Source organism: Rhamphochromis longiceps, linkage group LG5 (genome assembly GCF_057381845.1).
Source record: "Rhamphochromis longiceps isolate RC_006_pf linkage group LG5, R_longiceps_female_GT1.1, whole genome shotgun sequence".
Taxonomy (NCBI): domain Eukaryota; kingdom Metazoa; phylum Chordata; class Actinopteri; order Cichliformes; family Cichlidae; genus Rhamphochromis; species Rhamphochromis longiceps.
Window position 1 is genome coordinate 17,937,793 of NC_140561.1, and position 10,200 is coordinate 17,947,992.

At 40.6% G+C, this 10,200-nt stretch overlaps 1 protein-coding gene across 2 annotated transcripts; it reads left to right on the plus strand.

The window, feature by feature from the left end:
* The first annotated feature begins 278 nt into the window (after positions 1-278).
* Positions 279-7,360, plus strand: tmem183a (transmembrane protein 183A). Of its 2 annotated transcripts, none has more exons than XM_085406227.1 (8): positions 279-495; positions 1,596-1,685; positions 1,760-1,930; positions 3,147-3,306; positions 3,716-3,896; positions 4,292-4,372; positions 5,093-5,248; positions 5,984-7,360. In XM_085406227.1, exons 1-8 carry the CDS (start codon positions 432-434, stop codon positions 6,167-6,169), a joined length of 1,089 nt encoding a protein of 362 aa, XP_085262353.1. In that variant the 5' UTR covers positions 279-431; the 3' UTR covers positions 6,170-7,360. The 2 variants fall into 2 exon arrangements, with proteins under 2 accessions (XP_085262353.1, XP_085262354.1); XM_085406228.1 differs by having other exon boundaries at positions 5,096-5,248.
* The last annotated feature ends 2,840 nt before the right edge of the window (positions 7,361-10,200 follow it).

Consider the following 10,200-nt stretch of genomic DNA (forward strand, 5'->3'; position numbering starts at 1 on the left):
GTGTGATAACACTTCAGCCAGGCAGCACTCGCTGGAGAATAAAGCAATCAAAAACGTGTATAATCTGTCTGGTATCCATATTTACATGCAGTCATCCTCAAAAAGTAAAAATATATATAATTCACCTTAAAGCTATTTTATAAAAAAAAAAAACAATTAACAGGTTTTAAATGGCATACAAGCTGTAGTCCCGATAGACTGAAATCTTAACAAACGCCTACAGATGGCAGTAGTGCGCGGCAAGGAAAAGAGTGAAAACGGTACTCTCGCGTTATTTGCAACGTCACGTCAGTCCATGATGGCTGAAGATCCTGGCGGAACATTTTTCAATTTCTCTGTGATTTTTCTTTCTTTCTCTTTACCTCAGCTTGCCATAGAGACATGGCAGGACTCACAGCCACGTTAAGCGTCCACAGATATTTGGTATCGTCATGCCCAAGAAAGGGAACCGAAAACGGCTGAAATTTAAGGCCGGGGACGTTTGTTCGGAATCAGGTAGGATATGATTAGCCAGAAAGCTAGCCCGCCTTCTCACATTCTGCTGAAGTTTCTGTCATGTTCTCCCAACATCATAAAGCCAAAAGGCATTCTGCGGTTTTACAGGTGACCAATGCGATTTGCAGTGTTTGTGTTATTCTTTTAAGATCATTTTAAGTTCATTTGAATCACGTGACAGGTCAGCAGGGTGCGCCGGTGTTCCAGATTAACTGGCTTTGGTCGAACAGATGTGGCAGACTTGCGTTTCAGGAGCTGCTACCGACAAACTAGCAAAAAAAAAAAAACCCGCCAAATGTGTCATCTGTGACACTTGTGAGGTTATCTCAAACACACTCTGTCAGTCTTGATGCTGTTGAACAACAAAATGTTTAGAAATGTCGCGAGTTTACCTGGTGATATTCTCATGTACGACACGATCGCGAAAACCGCAAACAATTAACACCACGCCGATGTTGTTCACATGCATTTCAAAGGTTTATTTGGATGACGCACAAACAGACACAATTGAAAGGAACAAATGCATTGTGCATGAAACGAATTCAAACGTGATGCAGATGTGTGTCACAAGTTGATCTGGCTGTAGGCTGGGGCACTTGGCCAGAGGTGGCGCTGGTTGATTCGAGTCCATGTTAGTGCACACAAAGTAAACTGCTCGCTTTAGTTGTGAAGCAAAAACGCTGAAATCGGAGAAATAAAACGTATGAGGGGGACGATAACGACGACTAGATTCTCCCGGTCGTTTACTCTTGCTGTCCGGTGAACAACATCGGCGTGGTGTTAATTGTTTGCTGTTTTCGCGATGAGAATATCACCAGGTAAACTCGCGACATTTTTAAACATTCTGTTGTTCAACAGCATCAAGACTGACGGAGTGTGTTTGAAATAACCTCACAAGTGTCACAGATGACACATTTGGCGATTTTTTTTTTTTTTTTTTTTTTTTTTTTTTTTTTTGCTGGTTTGTCGGTAGCAGCTCCTGAAACGCAAGTCTGCCACACATCTGTTCGACCAAATCCAGTTAATCTGGAACACCGGTAAGCTTCACAACTGTGACACTGTGAAAAGTTAAGCTAATGATCTGCTGTTCTTTTCCTTAGTCACTGTAGCTGATTATGCTGATGCCGACCCAGCCGTTGTGAAGTCGGGGAGGGTTAAAAAGGCTGTTGTAAATGCGATTGAAAAAGAAGGTAACCTTTGATGACTGAAGTTATACTGTGGTTGATTCCTGTCCTGGTGCTTTACTTATAATCTTCTGTTTCAGTGAAATTACTCTGTGGCCTGGAAGCATCGCAGGGTGCTGTAGAGGAAGTCCTCTCCTCCGCAGTAAGCGTCAAAGCAGACGCTTTGGGCAGTAGCGACGAGCAGGACCCTGAAGAAGATGGAGAGAACGAAACTAAAGTGTCCCGCAAAAAGAAGAACAAGAGGAGAAAGGGTATCATTTCACTTTATCGTTAATGTTACACCATGACAGTTTACTAGCATTAAGAAAAAGTGGATTTTCCATTCAATAAAGATAAAAAAAAAAAACAAGTCTCACAACAGTCAACTCATTTTGGGGTAAGCTGTTGCTCATTCATCTAGCAACTAGAAGGTCAGTGGTTTGATCCCTCCCACCTCCAAAGCTTATAGACGGATTCTTAGCAAGATGCTGAATCCTGATTTACTCTGGTGGATCCAATGGAGTTTGATGGGGTGTGAACATTAGGATAAGGATGCACAGACAAAAGCACTTGTACACATGAATGTCTGTAAATGAGGTTTGTAGTGTGAAGTGCTTTAAGTGCTTAGGTTGAGTAGAAAAGGACTATATACCAGTCCATTTACCATTACTGTTAATACAAGACCCAGTCTCAACAGCAGGTCGGGAACAGTTTTGCTCCACTTCAGAAAACACTGCAGTCAATCAAAAGCACACCGATTGAACAAACACCCTCTGAATTCCATACCCGATTAGTTTCATTGCAGCCCATGACAAACGTACGCATTCATACAAAAGCCTGTGCAGTCTGGCTGACTGGGGAGTGACCTGAGTGAAGTCAACTTGTATTGTAATGGGGAGGCAAGCAAATGCAGCCAAACAGACATGAAAAAAAGAAACTAGTCCTGCAGCAATGGATCACTTGTACTCTGCCTAGAAACAAATTCTTACTTACTTACAAATTCTCAATATTAAAGCTTTATTAGAGAGACATTTCAAAGCACAGCACTACAGTATTAGTATTAAAATACCTGGTACATCAATCTATCCTCACTGACCAGCAGCTGCTTCCACTCTCAAAGGGGCCCAGGTTTAAAATATAAAAAAAAACTAGATATAAAAAAAATTGCAAAAAAAATACTTTAAACACTATAAAGCAATACAGTTATTCTTGCACTCTAATATTCTGTGATGCCAACAGGGAGAGAGGTGTGCACTTTCCTCCCTCCACTGGTCTGATAGCAACTCACAAAACATCTGTTCCACCTATAATTGATTTTATGTACACAACACATCTAAGTAAGACGTGTGCCTTTTTTACTTCAATGCTAACGGCCACATTAAGTATATAAATATAATCACAAAAATTTGTGGACCATTGTGCAAAATACATTTCGAAACTAGTATGTTTAACTTGGTATTGATTGTGTTTTCTTTGTTTTCTTCACAGAAAACAGTGAGAGCAGTGATGGTGTAGATTATCCGGTGGACATTTGGTTGGTGCTCTCCTCCTACATTCGGCCTGAGGATGTGTGCAGATTTGCTCTAATCTGTAGGAATGCCTGGACGGTCACTTGCACTGCAGCTTTTTGGACTAGGCTCTACAGGAGGTGAGGTGGTTTTGTGATCACTTGCGTACTGGCACTGATAAAAATATTGACACAGAGTAGTCGAGTGTTTGTGATTTCCACTGTTGAAGGCACAGTATACGTTTATGATCTGCTGCTTACTGGATTCATGCATTTGAGTGGTGCTATGTGATTCACTTACAGCAGTAGTTCATGTGGAATACAAGGAAAGTGTACAGTTTTCATGCTCCCACCTCTGAGATTTGTATATATTGCCAGCATAGGGGGAAATTATTAAAGGTGTCATCCTACAGATAATAGTCCTTGTTAAAACATAGTAGCACATCGTTAATGTTGTGATAGAAGCGGTGAATGCAGTGAAAATGGTGTACTAAGTCCTAGTTAACATCACCTCACATCATTCCTCCTTCTCTGCTCTCTCTTTTTAAAGACACTACAGGATTGATGTTGAGCTGCCACTTCGCCTCCAGCCTGTCTCTATTGAGAAGATGCGTTTCTTACGGGCTTGTGTGATTCGTTCCCTTTTCCATTTATATGAGCCGTTCACCTTGCGCGTGTCAAAGATTCCTCCACTGCCAGAATCCACACCCACTACCTTACTCAACTCCAAGGTAAAGCTCCTCAAAGACCTTTTTATTATAGTTGAGGTGGAGCTGTTTGATTTACCTGCAGACATATGCAAGCAGGTGGATCTATTTGCGTATGGCTGATATTTGTGTGTGACCTCTGCTTTGTAGTTGGATAGAAAAGAAATTCAGTGTTTATCACGACTATTATCAACACTGATATGATTTTAGACTTGAGGATGCAAGTTAGTACTAGACCAAACTTTCTATCAAGTGAAGGAATTTCAGTGTGGCTTTACTGAAGACTCTGATCTCAGTTTTTCCACATGCAAAATGCATATTTCTCAGTTTGCTTAACGTCCTTTCCAAGAAATAATTACGAACATCTGCAAAGATGTTAGAATTTCATTGGGTAAATGTCTGCCTTTTTCCTTTTACAGTGTTTACTTTTCTGGGTCAAAAAGGTGTCGGGGACTCGGTCTGAAACGTTGTGGGAGTTCAACTTTAAATTTTTAAAGCAGGTAACATCATTTGCCATCATTTTATTTGGGGTGGGCATTTCTAATACTATAATGTATTCTCTGGGAACTATTCGACTCATCTTTAAAAAAATCACCCACCCACCTCTACTCACAAATGACAAGGCGTACTTGTGGTGCACCAGTGTCATGGCAGAGTTTGCACTGGAGCTCATTTTGGTTTAGTTTTCCGAACCTTTTCTCAGCTGTAGTAGTCATCAGCTTCACTTCTTTCTCCTGTTTGTGCATTGCTCCACACAATTTTCTTCTCCAAGCTGGAAATCCGTAGTTCTATTTTTGTTGTTTAATGCTGGTTGGCATTAAACAACAGGTGCATTATTGCCACCATCTGGCTATAGAGGTGCATTACATTCTGTGAAGCACTGGAAGGAGTAATTTTAAGAGACGTAGACAATACAGAAACTTTTTTGTATAATTAAACTAATATTTTAATAATTGAAAATAAATCATAACCATTCTTTTATATCCCCACATATATGTAGAGACTAAGATACAGCGGTTGAGTTTGATGATGTATCTTATTAGCCTCAGATAAAAAGAAACTGCTTGAAAAAGCTGTTTCTCCATCCATTTAGGTTCACTGCTTAATGTAGACTGACTCATTCATCACTAGCAACATTTCTGACAAACACTCTGACTTATTGTGAGTTCTGCTTTCATGTTTTCTGTTTTAAATGTGTCTCTCTGGTGTCTTTGTCTCAGCAGGGAAACGGTAGGAATGGTTGTGCCAAGTCCTTGCGTATGCCTAGACAGTACGAAGATGTTCACATGAATCCAGACTCTGACTGCTATGTGCTTCAGGTCACCACCCTCAACTTCATCTTCACCCCAGTAGTCATGGGCATGACGCTGAGCCTGGCAAGTAACTCACCTTGTTTTTTTGCCTGCCTTAATGTTCCTTTGAGTACTGGTGTGTGTTATTCTGCAGCTGATCTTTACAAGGTAGCAGTGTCAAGTGCTGCCTATAAAGTTTTTAAATGTGTATATAAAAAGAGTTTCAATCAGTGAAAGCAACTGTCTCATGGCATACACAACCAATCAGTAGGTTGTTGTGGTAACTCTTGTTTGAATTGATTGATGCTTTAAAATAAATGTAATACTCCTCACTAGTATATTATTTTATTAGACAATTGACATTAAATAGCATTAAGATTAAAGAACAAAGATCTGGATGAAGATTGCAACTACTAATTCAGCTGATGTGACCCATTAGTATGCTTTACCAGTTAATTATTTTTACTGTGTTAAACTGCTTGAAATAAGTTGAAGTTATAAAAGGAAATGTGATCAAAATGCAGTTCGGTGTCAGTGATCAATCACACAGGAAGGCTTCAGAGAGCTCTTATGTACTGTTCTGTTGAGTTTTACTAAACACCAGCTTTAGTCTTAACGTCATTCATTGACATACTTGGAAATACAAAATTTTAACCCTGTGTGTTGTTGATAATATAAGACATTTTTACTTTTCTTTTTCCAAAAATCTTCTGTTAAATAAAGTGACTGTATATGTTTCCTCACATGACAAAGGGTTGATTCTTCTTCTGAGCTACAGACTAGAAACTCATGGACTTTTCCTCTTGTTTTGCCTCCTAGTTCACAATAAATGTAAGCACAGACATGCGCCACCACCGCGTTCGGCTTGTGTTACAAGACTCGCCACTCCAACGGGGGAAGAAAAGAGTGGATCAAGGTGGGACCCAGGTGGTGTTGGATCCTGTACACAGTGTGAAGCTCATGGACTGGTGGCATCCACAGTACCCCTCCTTAATCTACTCATGAGTCTCTCTTCTCAGCCCCTACTACAGCAGGCATTGCATCAGGAACCTCATTATCTCGCTACACTCATAAAAGACGATACTTGATGATCTGTATATCATGTTCAGTGAAGGTTTTTGGCAAATACACATTTTGATTGTTAGATGTTTAGTAAAAACCAACACTGAATTGAAGTGTGACGGTCTGGTCATAGACACATGGGAGAGGGGACCCTGTAGTATAATTGTTGCGGTTTTTCAGACTACATTGCTGCATGTTGAATGTACATGTATAACACATTTTCTACTCTGGATAAAAAAAATCAAAAAGCTCAAAGGGATTAAAAGGGTGGGAAGATTGTACTTTGTTAGATATTTGATTTTATAGTCGCTTGACAGTTCTTAAAATACTTTGGCATGTTACTGCAACAACCTTTCGATTGATTTTAGTTTGAAGCGTCCTCACTTAGTATTATGTGAAAAAGATTGAATCAGCTCTGCACTGAAGGGGCCAAAGAGATGATTTACCTCAGACATCATCTGCTGATGCAGGCAGTGTTTTGTTTTTGCTTTTTCTTGGTTAATAAGATCTTGATTGCCTTGCTGACTCTGTGAGCTGTGTTCTGTACTGCCACCCTTGCAGTGTTTCTTCACCCTCAACTTTGAACGTGTTCAGTGTCTTCATGTGTGTTGAATGTGTGTACAGTTTTACCAGTCACATGATGATCGTGGGGGGAGCTACCACTCATACCGATTTATCCATCCATGTGTTTGACAGAGTCACAGTAGACTTTTTTTGTCCCCCCACAGCAGACAGTTTGACTTTGGGAATAGTTTGTGAAAGCACAGGTGGAGTTATTGATGATGTAATTTTGCTATGTTTCCCAGTAAGCTATTACAGCATGCAAAAGAGTAAGACCTCCCCCAGGTGGAACATAACAATCATTCATCAACCTGTGCTTAACTTGCTGTGACAAATTAAAAAGTCTGTTTAACCTGAACTTATTTGCACATCTGTTGTGGGGTAAGAAGTCATTAGATTTAACCATATGCAGTTGCCATAATGACTTTTTGGTGGCATTACCCAGTAGCAGAGGACGGCTGGTTTTTCTGGTTGGCAGCTGCTGATTGCTTTCGAGTCGGGGACTAGTTTTAACAAATGAGTTTCATTGATAAATCGCTGTAGTGAAATAAAAACTGAAACTGCCCTATCAGAGTTCTCTGGGTTGCCTTTGAAATGTTGAACAATGTATTTTTTTTAATTTTTTTTTATTTCCCTCTTACAGTCGTAGTAGGTATTAACAAAGACTTTATAAGGTACTATTTTACCAGTATAAAACCAGTCACCGATGATCCACATAACTGAGATGAGAATTTTCGGCTCCAACGTGCACCGGATAATCCTCCTCCACATCTCATGTGTGAAGGTTTTCTCATGCTGCTTCTAGAATTAAAGTAAAAGTTTGTTCTGTATTGAGAAATATGACACTGGGATCCATTCAAAGTAAATATACTGCTCAAAAAACAAAACAAACATCAGATCTCAGTGGGGGGGAAATGCGGGAAAATTTTACTGATATTTGTGATATCTTGAAATGTGTCGGGAACAAAAAGATGCCACATCGAGATTAAAATGATCAACCTACAGAGGGCTGAATTCAAAGTCTCCCTGAAAATCAAAGTGATTAAATGATGCAGCATGCAATCCACTTTGCTGAAATGTAATTGCAGCCACTCAAAACAGTACTCGGTCGTTTGTATAGTCTCCATGACCTTGTGTGCATGCCTGATGATGTTGGGGCATGCCTCTAATGAGATGACAGTGTCATGGGGGATTTCCCAGCTCTGGACATCAGTGAGCTCCTGGACAGCTTTAGGTGCAACCTTGCAGCATCACAGAGGTGTTTTATTGGATTTAGATCAGGTGAGTGTGGGGGACAGTTGATGGTATTATTTCATTACTCCTCCAGGAACGTCCTGCATCCTGATACTTAATGGCAGTCAGGATAATGTTGCCTAGCCTGTAGAGGTATGTGGGTCCTTCCATTGATACGCCTCCTCAGACCATCACTGACCCAAAAGTATTTACGGGGCTTCACTTATTCCACATTTTGTCATGTTACAGCCTTATTCCAAAATGGATTAAATTTGTTTCACCTCAAAATTCTACACACAATAACCCCATAATGACAAAGTGAAGAAAAAAAACCTCTTGCAAATGTATTAAAAATAAATAACATCCACATAGGTATTCACAGCCTTTGCCATGACACACAGGTACAACTGAGCTCAGCTGCGTCCTGTTTCCACTAATTGTCTGTCACACCTTTATACAACTTGATTGGAGTCCACCTGTGGTAAATTCAGTTGATTGGACATGATTTGGAAAGGCATGCACCTGTTTATATAAGGTCCCATAGCTGACCGATTATGTCACAGTACAAACCAAGCCATGAAGTCCAGGGAGATGGAATGAGGCACAGATCTGGGCTGCAATACAGAGGTGTTTTTACAGCATTGGAGGTTCCAGTTAGCAGAGTGGCCTTCATCATCTGTAAATGGATGAAATTTGGAACCAGTAGGACTTCCTGGAGTTGGCAGCCTGGCCAATTTAAGTCATCTGGGTACAAGAACCTTAGTTAGGAAGGTTCACTCTGTCAGAGCTCTGGCATTACTTTGAGGAGAGAGGAGACCCTTTTAGAAGGACAACCATTTCTGCAGCATTCCACCAATCAGGCCTGTATAATAGAGCGGCCAGATGGAAGACAACCCTCAGTAAAAGGCGTATGACAGCACACCTGGAGTTTACCAAAAGAACTGATGAAACAAAGGCTTTCAAATATTGAAGACCTCTTTTTCTTTTCTTTTCTTTTTTTAAATCAAGATTGAAGTCTCTGGTTTAAATGCCAAGTGTCATGTCTGGAGGAAACCAGGTACTGCTCATCACTTGGCCAATACCATCCCTACAGAGAATCATGGTGGTGGCAACATCATTCTGGGGATCTTTTTGGCAGCAGGAAATGGGAGGCTATTCAGGGTCAAGGGAAAGATGAATGCAGCAACGTAAAGAGACGTCACTGATGATATCCTGCTCCAGAGTGCTCAGGACCTTTGGCCTGGGGTGACTATTCATCTTGCAGCAGGACAAAACTCCTAAGCACACAGCCAAGATGACAAAGGACTGACTTCAAGACAACTCTGTAAATGTCTTTGAGCGGCCCAGCCAGAACCCAGACTTGAACCTGATTGCACTTCTCTGGAGAGAAGTGAAAATTGCTGTACAGCAAAAAAAAATTGCATCCAATCTGATTGAGCTTAAGAAGTTCAAAGTGCAAAGAAGAATAAGAGCCCCAAAACAGGTGTGCCAAGCTTGTAGTATCATGCTCAAAAAGACCTGAGGCATTAATTGCACTTTGAATAAAGAATTGAGCAAAGGCTGTAAATACTTGCCTACTTTTTCCCGCCTTATGGGTTATTGTGTGGAGAATTTTGAGGTGAAAAATGAATTTGAATGTGTTTTGAATAAGGCTGTAACATGACAAAATGTGGAACAAGTGACGCGGTGAAGAAGATGAATAGTTTCTAGATACACTGCATCGCCTCATGCTACCTGTAGTGACACTGACCCCAGCCACATGCAAAACTAGTTTAAATGAAAGGGCAAAAGATGGGGGAGGGGTGGTGACCTCCACCTGGAAAAACCATGACTGTTGTGGGCGGTTCTCATAGTTGCCTTTTTAGTGCACTGGTGAATATCATTAACACTAAAGCAGCTGAACTTGATTAACAACCCCCTCTCCTACCTGACTAACCAGATCAACATCCCAGAAGTTTAACTGAAGCTATGCTGTCTTTCAAAAGTGTTTAATTTTGAGCAGTGTGCCACAAAGACTGACATTTGTTAACGGAAGATCATCAACAGGCTGCACAATGAAACAGTCATACCAGATTTTCCTTTCGTTTAGTTCTTTGAGTGCTTTTGTTGAACGACTCGGAACTAACTTTGCAGTCAACAGGCATCACGTCACTACCTCAAAATAGCGCATCTTCTGGTTT

What these genes read in the sequence shown, in the direction of transcription:
- tmem183a (XM_085406227.1), top strand. Translation starts at nt 432, where the DNA reads ATGCCCAAGAAAGGGAACCGAAAACGGCTGAAATTTAAGGCCGGGGAC. An exon ending in TGGACTAGGCTCTACAGGAG is followed by an intron (nt 3,307 to 3,715) that starts GTGAGGTGGTTT and finishes CTCTTTTTAAAG; the next exon opens with ACACTACAGGATTGATGTTG. An exon ending in TGGGCATGACGCTGAGCCTG is followed by an intron (nt 5,249 to 5,983) that starts GCAAGTAACTCA and finishes TTTGCCTCCTAG; the next exon opens with TTCACAATAAATGTAAGCAC.